At 51.8% G+C, this 20,998-nt stretch overlaps 1 protein-coding gene across 1 annotated transcript in view; it reads left to right on the forward strand.

The window, feature by feature from the left end:
• Nucleotides 1-15,061: 15,061 nt before the first annotated feature.
• The window catches only part of AKNA (AT-hook transcription factor), a 34,213-nt gene continuing 28,276 nt past the window's right edge, over nt 15,062-20,998 (forward strand). The window contains exons 1-3 of the mRNA XM_063082330.1: nt 15,062-15,332; nt 16,671-17,737; nt 19,463-19,537. Of these exons, the coding sequence (XP_062938400.1) occupies nt 15,062-15,332; nt 16,671-17,737; nt 19,463-19,537 (1,413 nt within the window). The remainder of the gene's footprint in view (nt 15,333-16,670; nt 17,738-19,462; nt 19,538-20,998) is intronic.

A 20,998-nucleotide genomic window follows, 5' to 3' on the forward strand; every position in this document is an offset into this window, starting at 1 on the left:
ACCGCAGAGTCAGACTCAGGGGCTCAAATTCTACCTTCACCATGCCCTGGCTGTGTGACCTTGGGCGAGTCATTTAACCTCTCTGAACCTCAGTTTGCTCATCTTTAAATGGGAAGCATAATATTAACCTAACTTGTAGGTTATTGTAGGGATTAGCTAAAATGTTTGCCCCTGGAAACAGAGTAGGCCCTTCATGAATAGAGGCTGCTGCTATGATTACTACAAGACATGTATAGGAAGTAACTGACAACCTGAGGAACTGGGAAGAGTTCTCTGTCTGCAGCAAGAACTGGGCTGCAATGCAGCTGAATGAGTCACTTCCTGCCGTGAGGCCTATTAACCCCCCTGCGTAATAGGGTTGGTCAAGGTACTTTTTAAATTAATGTTATTGATTTCTTTCTGATAGGCCTGGTGCTATGTTTACTTAGTCCCCTTAGCAACCCCATAAGGTGGGGGTAATAAATCCTACTTGCCTTAACTTCAGTGGTAGCAAATGGCAGAACTGGGGCAAGAGCCTGGGTCAGTTTGACATGGTGCAAGGTGAGCTTTTGGTGGACAATGGATTACTCCTGTCCTGTACTTACTGCGCCACCTTGAGCTAGTTCGTGCCGGGTCCCATGGCCTGGGTTTGCGTGCTTGTCTAATGGGGGTTGGGAGTAGAAAATACTTGGGGTTACTGATAATATACCTACCCACCTCATATTAGGTTAACATTATGCTCATAAGAAAGGACTGAGCATTGTGGGAACATACAACTGTGCCTGATACACAATTAGTGCTCAAGAAAAAATTAGTAGTCGTAGTAAGCAGTCTGTTTCAGGCATAAAAGTTTGTGATTTCTTCCTCACTGTGACTCTGAGCGACCGTGAACAAATGTCTGACCCTCCGGGCCTCAGTCTCCCTGTCTGCGGTCGGGAAGATTCTAGCAGGGAGATCCCAGGAGATCCCGTATTTGAGATTTTCAATCCTGGAGCGCAGGCCCGGCTCCCCAGCTTCCGACTCCCTGGGGGCGGGCCTCAGGCGACAGCCTCTCCGCGATTGGAGGAGCTTCCCGAGGCCCCGCCTTCATTGGCCACCTCCTCGGAGATTATGCAAAGAGGCCGCGGCTCCGCCCCGCAGCGGGATTGGAGGCCTTTGTTTGCCGCTCAACTCCAGGAAACCACCCGCGCGCGGCGGCCGCCGGCAGGTAAGTAGCGGGGAGGGGCTCGCGGTGGGTCCGGGCGGGTGCTGGCCCCTCACTGGGTCTCAGTTTCTCGGTCGGGAGAATGGTGAGGGAGAGTGGACAGCGCCGGTAGGCTGTGCTCCACAGGGACAGCGCTGCTTTCGGTCTCTCCCACGTGGAAACCCCAAACGCAGGGGAAGGAGACGGATCGCCGCTCCGAGAATGGGAGGCAGCCCCGGACGGGCGATCAGGGACCGAGTCCAAACCCCGCCGGCCGCGGGGTTTCGCAATCTCCACCCTCCGGCCTCAGTCTCCACCTCCGCGCAATGGGGGCGTTGGCTTTTTCTCTGTCCAGCTGGGGCTGGTGGCAGGGTTGGGAGGGATGCCGGGGAGGCCGAGGGTGGTCCTTGGCGGGTCCTCGGGCTGTGTTTGGGCTGGAGGAGGCGTGGCCCGGGTTGCTCTGGTGACTGGGGAGGTGGGGCTTTTCTGTCCTGGGATTTGTGTGAGGTTTGCTCACCCGGCAACAACCCGCGCAGCCTGCCGGCTTCTAGCCTCGCTCCCTCCCCGGACACCTAACGCAAGTTTCCTTTCCTCTTTTTGGCAGAGGGAGGGAGGGAGAGCATGAGCCAGCGTGGGGTGGGCAGCCTTGACAGTGGTAGAAGCTGAAACGGGCTGCAAATATAAGGACCGTCCCCTCTTGGTACACGTGAGGAGACTGAGGCCCAGAGAGGGGGCGCGGTTTGCCCAAGGGCGCACAGCAGGGAGGCGCAGAGCTGGCTTCTCCCCGGTGTAATGGGGCGGGCATGGCAGAGGCAGAGCCTACTTGCTGTGTGACCTTGGCCAAGACTCTTCCAATGCTTCTTTCCTGGGCTTTTGTTGAAAGAAATGACAGGTTGGAGCAGATCATTACCTCCGTTTAAAAACCTGCTTCTGAGTGAGAAAGTTGGAAAGGAAAGTTGCTGATAACAAACCCAGGCTATTTTGGATCTGAGAAGAGAAGCTGAGACAGGCTGCAGTGAAAAGAGACATTGTTCTTGTCCTCTAGAACAGAAGGAGAAAAATGGGCTGAAACCGAAGCATGGAGGACTGAGGTCAGATACACACAGGGACTTCCCAAAAGAATTTTCCAGGCATCTCCTCTGGAGTGGGTGGGTTTTATTTTTTGGCTCTTTTGTTAAGAAAACAGAACAGCTGCCCATCTGTGTGTGTTAGGATGGGGGGAGCTAAGTCTGGTTTACTTACCAACAGGGGGATGGAACCTATGGTGTTTTGGGGGACTCTATTTGGGTTTATTTTCAGGGGCAGTCTCAGTTCTGCAGGAGGGAGAAGGTGCCCTCATGGGGCCTTTGCCTCCCAAAGTTTAGACAGTTTGCATTTGAAACATGTGTTTGGGGTTGTTTCTTGCGAGGGGATTTCATCAGCTTTCACTCTCCGGCAGACTCCACCAAAGGCGACAGGGTTTGGGTTGCCAGAGAGAATGGAAACAATCCCACATTGCTGAGAGGGTATTTTGGACACTGGTGTGCAACATGGATATTTCAGCTTACCCCCATGAGAGGGGGAAAGGAAGAATATTTTTAAAGCATCCACATAACCAGATGAACGCCAGGTCGTTTTTTTGTTGTTTGTTTAGTCCTGGAAGGTGGGAAAGATCTGGAGTCTAGGAGTGAGAAGACCTGGGTTCAAATCCTGACCCGGCTTCAGTTGTAAGAGCCTCAGTTTTCCCCTCTGTAAAGTGGGGATGGTAATGCCCACTTTACTGTCACTTTAAGGCTCAAGTGAGGTGAGCTTTTGCTCAGTCCACATTCTAAGTTTGGAGATGAGAAAACTGAGACCCAGAGAAAGGAAAGAATAAGGACAACAATAATACTACTGATAATGAGAGCTAATGTTTATCGACTGCTGTATTCTAGCCACTGTGCCAAGGGTTTTACTGCAAGGAGTAAGGTCTGGGAGGGCAGAAGCTTATATGTTACGTCACCACTGTCACTTGCCAGTGCCCAGTCCAGAGCCCTACACATAGTAGGTGCTCAATACCTTGCTGTTTATCATCTAGATTATATCACTTAGTTCCGTGATGTCTTTGAGCTGGGTGTTACTATTGTCTTCATTTTACAGATGAGAAAGCTAAGGTTCAGAGAGGTTCAGTCACTCCACTGAAGTCACATGGCCCTTCACTGGGGTTAGCCAGTCTTCACTTTGGGATGTGCAGGGGTGTGTTGTCAACACCTCGTGAGAGCTGATTGTGGCCATCTCTTTCCAGTGCTTTATTCAGTGATATTGTGTTGGTAGCTTGAAATTGGCCATAGTGAGGGTGTTTGTTTACACCATGGAAATCAGTAAATGCCACAAATCAGGGGTTTTTCTGCTCTTTTTCTTTCTTCCTTCCTTTCTTTCTTTTTTTAATAAGAGAGCTGCATGTGAAGGATGTCAGAGGATGGAAGGCCAGTCTTGCTTCTGCCTGGCAGCCAGGAGTAGGGGGTTCCTGGCAGGTCAGAGACCTGTGCTCCACTACAGCTCCCCTGATATGTGGGATTTCGGAAGGAATACTGTAGGAGATGAAGCTCAGGGGCTACAGTGTGAGCTGTGCAGGGCAGTAGCCCTCTGACTTGGGAACAAGTTGGTATGAGCCTGAATTCCAGGCTGGAATGTCTAGGTCTTTAACGTAAAGGTGACTGAGAGTCATGTTTGGTCTTTAAGCAGAGGAAAGGCCTGAGCAGAATGGTGCCCTAAGATTTATCCAGCGGACCAAAGGATTGGGGAGGGTGAGTTGGGGTGGGTGACTGGGAAGAGGCACTGCAGTTGGCCAGGGGACCCAGGAGGAAGCTATCAGCAGCCCCTTGTTTTCTGAGAACTTCTTGTGTGCTGATCTGTCCAGTTATTTATACACACACCCCGAGGGAAACATTATCCTCAGTCTGTAGATGAAGAGATCAGAGAGGTTCCGAAATAAAACATCTAAGGTCTGATCTACCAGAGTTGGACTCAGGCCTTCCTGCCCACAGAGCCTCCCATTTTTATTTTTTTATTTTTATTTTATTTTTTTATTTTTTATTTATTTATTTTTTTTTGTCTTTTTGTGACCGGCCGCACTGCGCTCAGCCAGTGAGCAGCGCACCGGCCATCCTTATATAGGATCCGAACCCGCAGGCGGGAGCACTGCTACGCTCCCAGCGCTGCACTCTCCCAAGTGCGCCACGGGGTCGGCCCGAGCCTCCCATTTTTAAATCCTCGCCCCCCACCCCTGCCCCCCTGCACCTCAGCCTACGGTCCTAGCTTGGCTCTGGTGTTTCTTGCCAAGTGTCAGCCAAACTCCAGGTCTGTTGCCAAGCAAGACCCCCTGCTCCCATGGCTGCTCCCACACTGGCCCAGGTCCTTGCCAGCATTTCCCAGCTGAGCCTATTCTAGGGGAGGGGCTGGAGATCAGGGCCAGAGTGGGATGCCCAGCTGTCAGTCTCCTTGGGGTCCTGGGACCACAGCCAAAGACCACAGATTGGGGAGTGAGGGAGAGCACAGTGTCCAGGAAGCCCCACTCAGCCCTTGCTAAGTAAGAGATTCATCTGGAGGGTAATGCTTTATTTGTGGATGGAGGCTCAACTCTGCTCCTAATGCGCTGTGTGACTTTGGACAAGTTGTATAATGTCTGTGAGGCTTTTCGCGTCTGTTAAATACCTAACTATTTTTGAAGATTCAATCAGGCAACACATGCCATGCCCTGAAATGTTAAGAGTGGCTAAGGCTGGGGGCTGATTGCTTCCTTTCCTTTTTGTGATTTTCACGTGTTCCCACATGTTGCATAATGACTATATGTGCAGAAAACAACACATGGTATCAGTTTTAAAAGAGGAGGAGAAGGTGTTGGAATTACAGAATGTCACAGAATTCAGTGCTGCAAAGGGCCTCAAAGAGCCTAACCACGCTTCCCAGCCTTCTCTGGGGGAGACATTCAGAAGGGATGTGCCCAGGGCTACACAGCTTCCAGGGAAGAACCTGGAGTTCTCTATTGGCCCACAAAGCCCATGTGCATTAACTCCTGCGCCCTGCAACCTCCCATCAGCCAGGCATTTCTGCTTGTGTGGCAAATGGAATAAAGAATCCAGGAGGTGTAGTGTTACAAGATAATCTCTGATAACCTCATAGGTAATCCCACTAAGCCTCCAGGTTCCAAAGCTCAGAGAAGGGAAGGCCCTTGTCCCAGGTCACTCAGGCTGGAACTTGGGTCTCCACTTCTCAAGCCAGGCTTCCACCGTTCTTCTTGGGCCACTCCTGAAGTCCTCACCTGTCTCCTCTCTCCCCAGACTCCCTGTGGATTTTAACTACAGGGGTCAATTCAGCAACCTGTGCAGGAAGGAGTGGGTGACCTTCAGGTGGGGTTTCATTTCTTTCCTAGAGAAGCAAGAGGCAGGGAGCACCAGGAGGGGTGGAGAATGGAATACCATGCTCTTCACCTCCCAGGGCTCCTGGGGTTGCCAGCCCCTGGTTTTCCCGGGATGGCTGAGAAAGCAGGTGGCCACAGTGATCCTCTGAGCCTCAAGACATCATGTGAAGGGGTGACCATCCTGGGCTCCTCATGTCAGCAAGCACAACCCATCCCAGTCCTGGGGCATCTGTGCTGCACCTGAAGGCTTAAAGAAAAAAAGAGCCACCTTCCAGTCTAGTTAACATGCTGGTGCTTAGGTGGGGCTCAAAAATTATTGTAGGGAAAGGGAGAGAAGGCGGGGATGGCTGAGTGGGTGGGTAGTGAGAGAGTGGGTGAGAAGTGGCCACTGCAGTGTTAGGACATCATGACCTAGAGGCTGGAGGGCACAAATGGCCAAAGGCTGGCTGGCCTCCTGTGGCAGGTCTGGCAAGTTTGTGCACAGGTGTGTTACTGATGAAAGTACTCAATCCCTGGCAGTAGGAGCCACAGGGTTTTGTTCTTATTCTTGTTTCTTAGACCAGGAACTAGGCTTCTTTCTTCTCTGGGACTCAGTTTCCTCAACTACACGAAGGAATAATACCCCTACCCTTCCCACCTCCTAATGCTATTCTTAGGCATCTGTCTTAGTCCATTTTGTGTTGCTATAACAGAAATACCTGAGACTGGGTAATGTATAAAGAACACGGGTTTATTTGGCTCACAATTCTGGGACAGCTGCATCTGCGCCAGCCTCAGGCTGCTTCTACTCATGGTAGAAAGTGGCAGGTAGCTGGTGGGTACAAGCAGATCACATGGCGAGAGGAAGTGACATGGGGTGGGGAGAGGTGCCAAGGGTTCTGTCAAACAACAAGCTCTCTTGGGAATTAATACAGCAAAAACTCATTCACTACCCTCACCCCAGGGCTTTAATCTATTCATGAGGGATCTGCCCCCATAACCCAAACCATTGCCAACATTGCCAAGTTGGTGATAAGATTTTGACATGACCTTTGGGGGGACAAAACATCCAGAATTTATCCGCACCTAATGCTATGAAGCATGAGAAAACACTTTGGAAAACCAAAAGACTCCGTGCGGAACCAGGGCCTCATTATAAAGTTAGAACATTGGCTTAGTGAATTGTAGTTAGTTGGTAATAAGATCCACTCTGGATTTTATCATGCACAGATATTAATTATCTCTCTGGGCCGGGATGGTGTAAGCATCCAGCTTGCTCTTTGTATATTTGAATCTCTACTGGTGCTCACCAGCTTTGTGACCTTGGACAAATTGCTTGGGCTTTAGGGGCCTTGGTTTACCCAGCTGTAAAATGGGATGTCACACCAGCCTTGTGGGGTTGTTACAAGAGCTACAAGTCAGGCTTGGGCAATTAGCTAGGTTTTGCAGATCATCCTGCATGTATTTATTGCATTTCTGTTGCGTCTCAGGGCCTGTGCTGGGCACTGGGTATGTATATAATGGTGTGTGCCTTCTAGTGCTTCCATTTGAGTCAAGAGACAGTCGTTAGTCAAATAATCATACACTAAGTATAATTCCAAATGGTGAGACCCCGAGGAGGGCATGCTGGAGCTGAGGTCCATGGGTTACTTGGAAGTTAACAGGGAGAAGAAGTGGGGTTGGGTAATGAGGAAGAGGAGCAGGGCACGTCTGTCCCAGGAACAGCGAGGAGGCCATGTTGCAGGAGCATACTGTGGAGAGCGGGCAGCCCCCAGGCTGTGGAGTTTTTCGTTGTTCTCAGAGCAGTGGGCAGCTGTCGAGTGTTTTAAGCATGGAGGGGTCATGTTTGGAAGCTTCTATGTTGGAAGATCTCATCCTTGCAGTGTGAGGAATGGAATGGGGGACCTGAGAGCTTTCCAGTCAAGGCCAATGCAGGAGGTCACATGGGAATGCAGAGAAAGGGACAAACTCTGGTGAGATTTAGGAAATAAAATCAATAGGAGTTGATGATGGTTTGGTTACGGATATGAAGGAGAGGGACTTGCCCAGGATGACAGTTGATTCTGGCTTGGTGAAAGATGGGCCAGACTATGGGAAAGCTGGGCTTGGAGGGCATATTATGAGCTCAGATTTGGACATGTTGCTTTGGTTAAGCAGAATTTGGTCTGTGGGTGGGGATGGTGTCCCAGGAGGTGACACCTCATGGGCAAAGGCTTGGGGGTGGCAAGGAGATGGAACAGGATGCACTGAAGGCCACCCCTCAGATGGGCTTAGGGTTATCCAGGAGCCACGGGGCTTACCCGGCAGCAGCAGCCACCTGGCGTTGATGGCAGTGCTGCCTGGGTTAATGACCAGAGAGGGAGGGTGGGTGAGTGACAGGGTATCAGGGGAGCCCGCCCCTCACACAATGGCCCACATGGTCACCAGAGCTGGGGGCGGGGTGGGCTTCATTAGGGTTTGGCTCTGCTCCACATTGGGCTGGAGGCTGCAGAAAGAGCCCTGCCACCCAGATGTGGGTAAAAAGCAGGGAAGGGGGAGGGGGTGGGGTGATCTCTGGGATGAAGGCGCCTGGTTCTAGCTGTGGCTCTGCCAGATACTCGCAAGCTGACCTTTCATTCATTCATTCAATGAATGCATTCATCAAGCCACAGTGTGCCAGGCTCAAGGAAAGATATTGAGATCTAGGCCTTGGAGGAGACCAGAGACAAGCACCTAAGTAGCAGCAACAGTAGCAGTAGTGGTGTTAGCACTAGTAATAAAATAGCTCAATAAATGACAGCCATGTTCCAGGTCCTCTGCTCTGCATTACCTTAGGAATCTTGACAGCAGCCTGTGGGGTGGCTACTCTTCTTATCTTTGTTTTACAGATGAAGAAACTCAGTCTTAGAGAGGTAAGCCTCAAAGGTCTCAGAGCCAGCAAGAGTTGGGGCTGGGATTTGAACCCAGGTCTGGACTGACTCTACAATTCATTTTTCTCTCCTAGACGGGTGTTTCCCAAACCTGGCTGCTCATCAGAATCAGCTAGAGGACTTTTTGGGCAATACAGAGGGCTGACCTTTTCCTTTTTCTTTTTGTACCCCTGACTCACCTGATCAGCAAGTCCCCCACCTGCATACTCCTGGAATATCCCACTGTAGCTGCAGACCCACCTTGGGGCAAAGACAGCGGGTGCAATGGCAGGAATTGTTGCAGCCTCCCTGAGATGTCAGGTCTCATATTGGCAGACAGGACAGAGAGTCAGAACTGGAAGGGTGGGAACAAGCATCGAGTCTGAGCTCCCGTTGTACACGTGAGCACCAGGCCTAAGGAGGGAGGCAGCCTAGGCCAAGGTCATACCTTGACCAACAAGGGCCCAGAGGGGAGGAGCTGAGGAAGAAGATCCTGGAGGGTTGAGGCAGCAGGAGGCCCTTCTCCCAGGTTCAGCTGTGTGACCTTGGTCAAGCCTCTGACCTTTTCTGGGCTCCAGTCTCCCTGTGCTATGCATACCTTGAGGGCCTTGGCTGAGACAGTCCCAAGCCCAGGCATCAGAAGTTTCTGTGAGTCCTTCCTTAAGCAGTGCAGGCCCACAGAGGGCCCACAAGGGGTTAAGCTCCTCTGGCTCCTGCTGTGCACACAGACAAACCCCCTCCTTCTGAAAAACACTTGTAGGAAATCAGGCTGGGCGCTTCCTGCTGCTGCAGGCTGCCTCAGGAGGGGCGGGGAGAGGTGGGGAGCGATGCTTGTCTGTGAGCTGCAGTTCAGGCTGCCAGAGCGATCTGGAGGCGGGCCAGGGCGCGATGGAGGCAGGGGGCTCCTCAGATTTGGAACAAAGACCTCACAGGCAGCTCTCCTGAGCCCCAGCTGGCAAGACAGTGGTGGAGCCCGAGAGAGGTAAGGGAGCTCTGCAGAGGAGGGCTGGGAGACGCCTTCCCTCTGGACAGGCCAGTCCAGGACAGTCTGGGCGGCCAGACCAGCCCAGCCAGGAAGCTGCAGCTGCTGCAGTTGTATCGCTTTTCTCCCCACTTAGGGGAGCCCAGCCCCCAGGGCAGTGGTGTATTTGGGGGGATTTTATGAATTCTCAGCACGCTAGATTCCAGGCCCAGCTCTGATTTGGATCTATTGTGAATTTGGACAAGCGTTGGTCCCTCTCTGTGCCTGGGGTATCCTCGTGTGCACATGGAGAGTTAGTGCCATCTGTTGCTAAGAGGCCTCGAGAGGATGCAGGTATAGGAAGCGGGCCAGGAGGCAGAGGGGCACCTACCGAAGGAGTGGCCCCTTCTACAGTGGAAGGGCAAGGACAGGAGCCAGGGACATTCTGAGGGCCAGCAGACACAGCTTGGCTCTTCAGGATGGTAAGACCAGAGACTGCAACAACAAGGACACCTTCTGTCTTGCTCCTAGGCCTCTGCTGCTTGTGTGAGCTGGGGGTGCACAGCGGGGGAGGGGGAAAGGAGTGTGGTCAGAGGGGAGTGGCTGGTGCTTCCTTGTGGGACTAGTTTCTACATAGCAGGCAGGAACCCCTTGAGAACAGCAAGTCTGTGCCCTGCCAGCTGGTCAAGGGGGGCAGCAGAGCCCAGCAGCCCAACCTTTTTGGAGGGCCCAACTAGTTGACATGGGGGGTCTTCCTTCCCATTCTTCCCACCCCCCACAAGCCTGAAAGCCTTGGTGTCAGAGTCACAGCACCCAGGCTTTGAATCCCCAGGATGCATTTCCTGGCTGAGAGGTCTTGTGAGAGCCTCCCACTTCTCTGAGCCTCAGTTTCCTCATCTGGGAGATGTCAAGGTTGGGGGAGGGTAGCACGGGTGGCCTGGATAGCCCTGGCTGGATTGGGGAGGCCGTGGTGGGCTGCCTGTCTGTGCTGGCAAAGGAGGATCCTGGGGTCTGGGTGGTTCTGAGTGATTGAGCATAGAGGGAAGAGACCTCCTGGGTTTTGAAATGGCTAAGGGGCAGAGGAGCCCTGTGGGGGTGGTGGGGAAGAGGAGTCTAGCCCACCTAGGAACTAAAAAAGAGATAACAGGGGTCTGTTATACCCTTGAGAGCACAGGGGGCAGGGGTGGCATGGGGGTGGGGAGAGGTATAGAAGGAGAGGGTGGTGGTCGGTGCCTTCTTGTGGGGCTAGTTTCTCCAGGACAGGTGGGGACCCTGAGCCTAACAGACCTCCCCTGGGGGACCCAGTTCTAAAGGGGCCAGCCCCCAGCTCACATGGCTGGAGCCTTCACCAAACCCTACTTCCCTCCAGGAGCAGCCCTGCCACCCTAACGCAGGCTACCGGAACAACCTTGCCTTTGTCTGGCATTCAGGCACCCTGCCCATAGCTCTCCTTCAAGTTCAGTTCACACTTTCAGACCTCCGTGCCTTTGCCTATGCTGTTCCCTCTACCTGGAATACCCTCCGCCTTTCTTCTCCCCCAAATCCGCTTTTGTTTCTCAAGTCCACCTTAAAGCTTCCTTCTTCAGTAATCCTTCTATATTATACCACCCCCTGCCACTTGAAATTTTGGAACACTTTTATTCTTCTCTGTATTCCTTGTGTCTTATATAGCGCCTGGCACGTCATAGGATGTCACAGATTTTTTTTTTTTTTAAAGATGACCGGTAAGGGGATCTTCACCCTTGACTTGGTGGTGTTAGCACCACGCTCTCCCAAGTGAGCTACCCGGCCATCCCTATATAGGGATCTGAACGTGTGGCCCTGGTGCTATCAGCACCACACTCTCCCAAGTGAGCCACAGGCCGGCCCTGTCATAGATGTTTTAAGAGTTAATTTGCACCCACTGGGTGTTCAGTATATATCTTTGGTACTTTGAAATGTAAGCTCAGCGGGGAGGAGAGAGGTTAACAGTTCTGAGGCTGTTTTCAGGAGCTGAGTCAACTAGGAACCTCAAAGTTCATTTTGCCTCATCCGCTGCCTCCTGACCCGCCCTCACAGGACGATACCCCTTTGCAGTAGCATGAGCAGGTAGCATTTTCAGTGAGGAAAATTTAAGTCCAGCCATCCATCACGAGTAGCAGCAGCAGCAGCAGCAGCAGCAGCAGGGCGGAAACCTGGTCTCCTGCCGCCCACCCTGCTTCTCTGTCACAGCATTGTCCCAGCCTGAGGTTGGCATGTGGTTGGCACTCATGTGTGTTTGTTGACTGACTCGCTGACTGGCTGTTCCGCTCTGTGACACTGAGGGCCATGGCTTGCGTGGAAGACAGAGGTCTTGCTCAGGAAGGCCTAAACTCACAGGTTTAGGGGCTTAAGGGACAAGAGCAAAACTCCAGCCAGTGACCGCAGCTGCCTCTGACATGCGCATGCCCTGGTCACAGTGAGATTTCTGTGATGACTGAGTCATCCCAGAAGACAGGATGTTCCTCTTTGTGCACCCAGAGGCCTCTGTGATTGGGTAGACTGCTCTGTGGCAGGGCTAGAAAAAAGCCCTTTAAAAAGTCAAAAAACCACGTGCCCGTCACAGTCTCTTCCTCAGCAGAGGTTTCAAGAAGACAAAAGCAAGGACTAAACCATAGCACCCCCTACACCTGCCACAGTAGGAGGAGCGAGAAGGCAGGAAGACTAGTGATCTTCAAAGGGTGGGCCCTGCCTGGGGCCCTGTTTTAAAATGCAGATTCCTCGGCCCTACCCCAGGGCCACTGACACAGGCTCTCTGTGGGTCGACCCAGGAATCTGCATGCTTAGAGGATTCTTAAGCTTAAGATCACTAGCAGGGATTTCTAAGAGGGTATAGGCCCTGCAGAGGGTATGGGAAGCGAGGATTAGAACTTCAATGTAAAAGATTTATTTTCACCCCACAGATATGTACAATCAACTATGTTACAATTTAAAAAATTAAGAATAAAAAAATAAAGATTTCTATCACATTTTTTTTTTAAATTCACTTTTGGAAATCTTCTTTCTAGTATATGCAATACATCAGCAGGAGAATACATGTATATAAAGTTATAAGAAATCTGTGTATGTGTATGTGAGCAAATATATTTTCCTGGTGGGTTGTGTGATTGAAAAAAAAAAAAACACTGGAGACCACTGGGCCAAACTTGACAGTTGCTAATCTTGCTCTGGCACTAACCAGCTGGGTGAGCCTAGTCCAGTCACTATTCCATGCTGAGCTTCAGTTTTGTCATCTGAAAAATACTTCTCCTGTGACCTCCCCTTACATATTTGTGGGGAGGGCAGATTGAGGTCATGGAAGGAAAGCTTCTAACCAGGCCAGCACAGAGTGGGCACAACGTGTGTGGTGGGGACTGGGCTGGGGGGGCTGCACATGGGGTGATCTGGAGGAAATTCTGGGATTCTGCATTTGCAGGGGGAGAAAGGAAAACTGGGTGGGAAGGAGAGGATAGAAGCCCTTGAGCCCCTGTCCACAGGGCTGGGGTTACAACCAAGCAGGAGAGAATGCTACTCCCTGCCCCTACCCCAGCCCTTGCAAAGTCGGCCTTTCTGGAGCTGCACTGTTCCCTGGGGAACTTTGTGTCCAGAAATAGTTGCCTGCTGACTTTTCTCAACCAAACAGATCAAAGCTTCTGACCAGGATCCAAGTACTCACGAGGCTGAAGGGACAGACACAGACACATCTGTCCTGGGAGGCCTGGAGTTATAATCCACTTGGCCACAGCGTGGAGGAAAGAGCCCAGACTGTGCACGGGGAGACTGAGTATCAGCCATGTGTGACCGATGTGTGCTCCAGGCAAGACCCCTTCACTCTCTGGGCCTCAGTTTCCCACCTGTAGAAGAAAGCCTTTGTATGAGCTGACCTGGAGGCCCTGCCATGCTGACATGCTACACTTCTTTGAAATCTCCATAGCTAGGAGCTACATGGGTGGGAATGTGCCCTCTGTTCTGTCCACTTGTGTTTTCTGGGCCAGGCACAGCACTGGCACAGAGGAGGTGCTTGGAGAACTCTGGAAATAGCAGGAGGGAGGCGAAAGAAGGTGAGAGTAAGAAGGAAAAGAGGGAAAGAAGGAGAGGACAGAGGAAGCCAGGGGAGGAGTCCTCCAGCCACTCTTCCCCTGCCACAGCCTCCTGGCGGGTCCCTCTGCAGCCAGGCTCCCCTATTCATTCTCCTACAGCAGCCAGAGGGAAACGTCTAAGCCACACCTCTGATTGGAGGCGACTCCAACTTCTGAACAGGACCTGAGAAGCTCTCCTGGTCTGGCCACCCCTGCCCTTCCATGCTTCCTGGGGTCATTGTCACCAATCCCCTATCCCCGTACCACAGCCATGGGGAAACCATTTCCATGTCCAGGGAAGCACATGGCAGGCTTACCCCCTCCTGCCCTCAGGCTTTTGTACTCACTGATACCTTGCCTGGAATGCTCTCCTTTTTCTTAATTGAGGTGAAATTCGTATAACATAAATTAACTATTTTAAAATGAACAATTCATTGGCATTTAGTACATTCATAATGTTGTGCAACCATCACCTCTACCCAGTTCCAAAACATTTTCATCAGCCCAAAAGGAAACCATACCCATGAAGCAGCCACTTCCACTGCCCTCTCCCCAGCCCCTGCGATCGCCAGTCTGCTTTCTGTCTCTATGGATTTGACTATTAGGGACATTTCATTTTTTAAAAAAATGTATTTATTTATTATTATTTTTTTTTTTTTAAAGATGACCAGTAAGGGGATCTTAACCCTTGACTTGGTGTTGTCAACACCATGCTCACCCAGTGAGCTAACTGGCCATCCCTATATGGGATCCGAACCCATGGCCTTGGTGTTATCAGCACTGCACTCTCCCGAGTGAGCCACAGGCTGGCCCATAGTCGGGACATTTCATATAGTGGAATCATTCTATATGTGGCCTTTTATGTCTGGCTTCCTTCACTTAGCACGTGTGGACATGTATTAGTTTGAGCACCTATTTTCAATTATTTTAGTTACTAAAATGCTCTTTTCACCAATCCCTCACTCTCAATCTTATTTCTTAATTCTTAATTCTCAATCTCAATTCTTACCTGAGGGAGGTCAGGGAAGGTTCCCAGAGGAAGTGGCTTCTAAACTGGGACCTTCCCTGACTTCCCTGGGCTCCGGCTTCACCATCACTTCTCACCTGGATTGCAGCTGCCTGGTTATCTGTCCACTTCCCCCTGGGCTATCAGTTCTCCAGTGAGCAGAGCCTGTGACCCTGTGCCCAGCACCCAGACATGGAGCTGGGTACACAGTAACGATAGCTAGCACACATTGAACACCTCTTAGTTGGTGTGCTGGCTGTTGAACTCCTTATTCTGCATCTCAGGTAAAACCCTAGCAGGAGGAAGGATTTATTATCCCAGTTTTAGTGACAAAAAAAATAACAGGAGTGACTTGCCTAAGATCACACAGCTTCGGGAGGATGGAGCCAGGAGATGAACCTGGGCTGTCTGATTCCAGAGTTCCTCCTGATAACTTCTTGTTCTGAATAAAGGAGAGGACTGGAGGATTAATGTTATCCCTTGATTGTGTCCCCACAGGCCACAAGCAGGATGGCTGGTGTGGAGAGGAGTCAGCGGTGACTCTGGGGCCCCTAGCAGCAGCTCTGTCTCCAGAAGATGACGTGGCCCAGGTGAAGCACAGGCCAGGCTCCATGGCCAGCTCAGGGACTGACGTCCACTGGGCTGAAACCACCCTGGGGAAGGGGCCCCCGCGACGGCGTTGGACCTGGGCCGAGGGGAAGGATGCGGCTGGAAGTGGCACATATGGCTGGGGGGCAGAGGGGCCCTTTCCGGATGCCACCAGCCCCAAGCTCCTGGAGGACTTCCGCCTGGCCCAGCAGCACCTTCCGCCCCTGGAGTGGGACCCAGACCCACAGCCTGGTGGGCATCAGGACTTTGAGTCAGGAGAGTCTTCTGGAGAAGGTGAGACCAACTCCCCCCAGCTCCTACAGTGGTCCTGTCCCCCAAATATCTCACTTTCCGGCAGGGGGAGGGGAATGGGGGAAGCTTTACAATTTTTAATTAAATTCCACAAAGTCTATAATTTAAATTTTTTAAAGATTTATATTGCATAAGTAATACATACTGTTCAATGCAGAAAAATCAGAAAACATAAGCAAAAAAAGAGGTAAAATTAAAAATTACTTTTTATCCCACTCCATCCCCAAATAACTCCTCCTTTCCTTATGTGTAGACATGCAAATGTAATCTGTATATGGAACAGTATTCTACATACCCCATTGTAACCTGCTTTGTTGTTAACTTAATAGATGTGAACATTTTCCCAGGTCATCAACTACCCTCCCACAAGTCATTCCTAATGCCTGCATAGAATTCCATGGTGTGGCTGTGCCCTAATTTATTGGGTCAATTTCCTGCTGCTGGGCATTTTGGCAGTTTCTAGTTTTTGCTATTATAAATAATGCAGAGATGAATGTCATTAATACATCTTTGCACACTTGATTTGATAATATCTTTGGTAATTTGAATTGTTTGGTCTAGGGGTTATGCTCATTTTTAAGATTTTTAAAAATCCCAATTAGCAATGGGAATGTTGGCATGCCTAGTGTTCTGCAATAACTGGTGTCCCCTTTGCATCAAGACCAACTTAGAATAAATTCCTAGTTTTGCTTGGCAAGTTCCTTCTTCTCTCTAAGTCTTGGTTTCCCCATCTGTGAAATGGGATAATAATACAGTATGGCAGAATGGAGTTATCCACTGCTATGACAGCCTGTAAAGGGGAGAGTTTGCCCTAGTCAGGGAGCTCTGAGACTTCCTTGATGAGGAGAAGGTTAAGCGGATGCCTGGAGGACAAATCAGAGTTACCTAGGTAAGAGGGAGTAGAAAGGACCCCTGGCAGAGGACTGAGCATATGGGCACCCCCTGTGGTGGGAGGGAATGTGGTGTGTAGGGGGGATCAGCTGGAACAGCCAGATTGGATTAGGGGGGTTTGGGGGAGAGAGATGGCAAAGACGCCTCCCAGACTTGTGGCATGTGCAACAGGATGGGATGGCGATGCCACTTGCTGAGAGGGGAAAGACTTGTGGGACACCAAGGGTTAAGGTGTGAATTTGAAGGACCTTTGAGACAACCAGAGGAGGGGTTAGACAAGCACTTGGTTACATGAGGGACTCACTGGGATTCTTGCCATCCCCATATGGTGAGGAAATGAAAGCCAGAGGGTTGAAGTGACTTAGGGTCACGTCCCACAGTGAGTCCAGACCTGGTGTATTCCAAGCAATGTATGACCTGTCTTTCCAGAGACTGAAGCAGAGGATGCGGACAGCCCAGAAAGTTCCACCTTGCCTCTCAACTGGCTCCCCCAGCAGGATCATCAATCGGACATGACTGAAGAGGAGCCAGATGAGGCCCTTGGAAGTCCTGAGACTGAGGAAGCTGGAGAAAGCTCCTCAAGGCTGGCGTATGAGGCTGGTCTCAGCTCAGAGGGCAAAGGAAGCACCAGCTCCTCAGCTCTGGGACAGGGTCAGAGCAGAGGCTGGGCAAAGTCTGACAAACGAGCCAGTGGAAACAATCTTTCAGAACATTCTGGGGTCAACCCATCTGTAGATCTCAGCCCGCCAAGATCCTGGAGCAGTGGGACTGTGAGCCTCAGCCACCCTAGTGACAGCCTTGATTTTAACTGGGAAGGAGAGACTGATGTCCCCCAGCCCACTGCCTTAGCAGAAACCTTGCCACAGAGCCCCAGCCACCACCTCCTAAACCCAGATGACAGAACGGGAGGCTGCGTTGCTCGGGCAACCCCCACGGAATTCCAGGACTCTTCAGTACCCCCAGCCCAGAGCCCCCAGTGTGCTGCAGACAGACGGAGGAGAGAAACAACCAGCCTCACCTGCTCTCAGCCCGAGGACCAAACCTGGAAGCGGACGAAGATATCACCTAAGCCGCTCCCTTCCCGATTCACTGGCTCCATCGGGCCCCTGGATCCTCGGCCTAGGCCACCCTGGCAGGACAGGTCACTACCCAGACAGGGAGCCACCCTGGCTGGACACTCCTCTTCTGATGCCCCCAAGTATGGCCGGGGGCGGCTGAACTACCCGCTTCCTGATTTCTCCAAGGTGGGACCCCGGGTGAGGTTCCCCAAAGACGAGAGCTACCGCCCCCCGAAGTCCAGGAGCCACAACAGGCAGCCTCAGGACCCTTCCAAGCCCGTGATCTTCAAGTCACCGGCTGAGATTGTGCGGGAGGTGCTGTTGAGCAGTGGAGAAGCATCCCTGGCAAAGGACCCACCTCCTGCCCACCCCGTCACCAGGGTACCCCAAGAGTTTCAGACACCCAAACAAGCCACGGAGCTGGTTCATCAGCTCCAGGTAAGCAGGACTCATGTTTGTGGGTGTTTCACCAAGGTGCCTGTTGGCCTGGAATGGAGGCTGGTTGCCAGGGGAAGCCTTGGGTCTGGGCCAGGAGCCCCCTGATGGTGGAAGGAGGGTGGTCCCCAGAACGATGTGATTGTACTCATGTTTCAAGGAAAATGTTTGTCTGTTTTCAACTACTGCTATGAAAAAACTCAAACATGCAAGAGAGAAAATAGTATCCTGAACCCCCAGGTGCCCACCACCCAGCAGCCACAATTAGCAGCTCCTGTCCACTCTCTTCAACTAAGGGCTTACCTCTTTCCCTCACTTACCCCACTGGATGATTTTGAAGCACAATTTTAGGCATCCAATAATTTTACCCCAAAATGTCTTAACATATCTGTGTCTAAAGATAATGAGCTTATTTTAAACATAACCATGATTATCATACCTAAAAGTTAACCCCAACTCCTTAATATCATCAAAAATGGAGGCAGCGTCAGATCTCTCCGTGCCATAAATGGCTTGTTCCCTTCAGTTTGTTGGAATCAGGATCTGAACTTTTTCTTTTTCTTTTGGAAGTCTCTTTTAACCTCTATGTCTTTCCTCCCTCTTACCTCTTCTCTGTCATTTATTTGTTGAGGACTCCAGTCCTGCCCTGTAGAGGGTCCCGCTCTGGACTTCCCCTGATGCACCTGCAGGAGCTCTCCATGTGTCCCATTGTCCTCTCTTTCTCCTGTATGTTGCTAGGCTTACACTAGCGGCTTTTGGGGGGTTGTAATTATCTGCTTTTGTGACTCTTTCCCCTCTGGACCACAAGCTGCATGGGGCAGGAGTTTTGGGTAAGAGCACATCACAGGTGGTCTGTGGGCTTCCTTCAGGAGGTGCAGGAGGCCTGCTGACCTCTTTTTCATGATGTTAGCAGCCCCTGGTGGTCACTGCCTTGATCCAGTCCTTCATGTGGGGTGACAAAATGGTAGTATTCTAATGCTGCCGCTCCTTCTGCGCTAATTACTGGAAATCTAAAAAGTAACAATTTCCCTCATCAGCTCTTTGGTTACCAAGGTCTTGTTCGTGTGGGAAAGACCAGAGAAGTGCTGGGTTCTGTCCTTTTAATGACCTGTTTTCAGAACAATGTGTCAGTTCCCTTGTGTCCTTCAAAGGTGACATTTGCTTTTGCTTTTCCCCTGGGATGGTTTGTTTTAATGAAGCTCTACGGGTTTGTTCAAGGCTAGTGACTCCAAGTAGATGGAACTGTGACTGTCGAGTCTTCTATTTTTCTACCAAGGTACTCCTGGAGGATTCATTCGTTCAGCCTGCCATTAAAAAATTCTTATTAAGCACATACCACTTGAGCGCTGGGAGTAGAGCAGTGGGAACGACGGACATGGGCCTCACCCCAGAGGTGACAGATGGGCAGGGAGTTTGGACGAAGAAGAGGTGGTGGCCTCTGTGCTGGGGACTGTGGTCAGGGGAAACCGGCCAGAAGTCCTCATGCCAGACTCCTCATGAGGGGCGGCAGTTGAGTTGTCCTGCTGCCTCTGATGCTACAGAATTTGGACGTGGGGGTCTGCGCTGCATGAGAGCCCAAAGATGTCTGCTTGGCTCTCCATTGGACTCTTTCCCTCCAAGGAGCCCAGCAGCACCCGTGGAGGGGCTTTGCCTGCAGGGGGGTCTCTCAGCAAGGAGGGGAGTGTGGTGTGCCTGGGCGTGTGACCGAGTTGCCCCCTCTTTCCTCAGGAGGACTACCACAAGCTCCTCACCAAGTATGCAGAGGCCGAGAACACCATCGACCAGCTGCGCCTCGGGGCCAAGGTACCAGGCTGGGGTGGGCAGAGCTGTGGGCCCGGGTCCCCCAGGAGGTGACACTTCCCCATAGTCCCAGGAGAGACCACTGCCTCCTCCATCCTCTGAGACCCTGGGGATAGTGGAGCCTCAGCCCTCATTTTACCCCACGGTCCTTCTGGGACCTTGGGCAGTGACCTTGCCCTCTCTGGGCTTTAATATTCTTGAATGCTAGAATCCAGGGTGCCCAGAAATTTCACCAGAAGCTTTCTTCTTCTGGATGGGCTCTGGAGTAAGATCACCTGGGCTCAACTAATGATTCCATTACTAACCAGCTGTGTGACCTTAAGGAATGATTTAAGCTCTCTGAGCCTCAGGGGAGTAGCAGAAAATTTCTGCCCAGCCCCTGAGGCTTGTTTCCTGGCCCAATTCTTCCTGTATCACACCTTTGTCTTTCTCCTTCCCCAGTCTCACCACAGCCTCTCCCCTCCCCCCTGCTGAGGGATGTGCATGCAGGGGTGGGGGTGGGCCCATCCTCCCCAGATTGTGGCAGCCGTGCTGCCCAGCCCCCACCCCACTGTGGGAGGAGGCTGTGAATTCTGCACTCGGGGCCTTCCTCTTTTCTGGGGTAAGGCAGGAAGTGGGACCTGTTGTGGCCCCTGGTGGTTTCCTGCTTTCTCTGTACCCCATCAGGCAGCAGTGGAGGAGGGGTGGGAGCCACAGTGCAGAGATGCAGACCCTCCGCTGGCTCCCTGCTCAGCCCCCTCCCCCAGGGGACACCCCACTCTCCCACACAGGCCTACTCCTGTCATGCTCCAGGACCCCTCCCCTTGGCATGCACTTCTGGGGTGGAAGCAGCCAAGGTGAGAAAACAGAAGGGGGCCTATTCTAGGACCAGGAATTCTCCCACGTCCCCACAGGCAGGTCCCTTCCCACGCTGGCCTCATTGGGCACATCTGTAAAAGGGGCCAATCAGACCTTCCTCCTGGAAGACAACAGGCCAGAACTGAAGTCTTAAGTCTCCTTCAAGCTCTCAACTGCTGAGCCAGATCCAGGGATAGAAGGGACAGGGGAGTGGAGAGGGGAGCAGAGGGGACTTGATGAGGCGTCCTCTCCGGGGAAACCGTACTCTCATGGTTGCAGACTCCTCCAAGGTTGGAGAGAGAGGAACTGGTCATCAGGTCCAAACCCTTTGGCTCCGCCATTTTACAGGCTGGGAAACTGGGGCCCCAGTTGGGGTAGAGGCTGCTGACGGTGACAGGCTAGTCAGGGGTGGGAGCTTAGAGCATCTGCTTCCTTCCTCCTTCCCTTCTCTCCTCCTCTACTCATATAAGGGAGGGAGCCAGTGTATAGAAAGCACTTACCTGGCACATGGCAGGTACTTCATAGTACATAGTGCCTCGGGAGATCTGGGATAAGTCAGAAGGCACATCCACCTGTCTTGGAAAGCATTATCGTAATACCATTTTTACTTAGAAGCAGACAAGATGG

This window comes from Cynocephalus volans, chromosome 17 (assembly GCF_027409185.1).
Source record: "Cynocephalus volans isolate mCynVol1 chromosome 17, mCynVol1.pri, whole genome shotgun sequence".
Taxonomy (NCBI): Eukaryota; Metazoa; Chordata; class Mammalia; order Dermoptera; family Cynocephalidae; genus Cynocephalus; species Cynocephalus volans.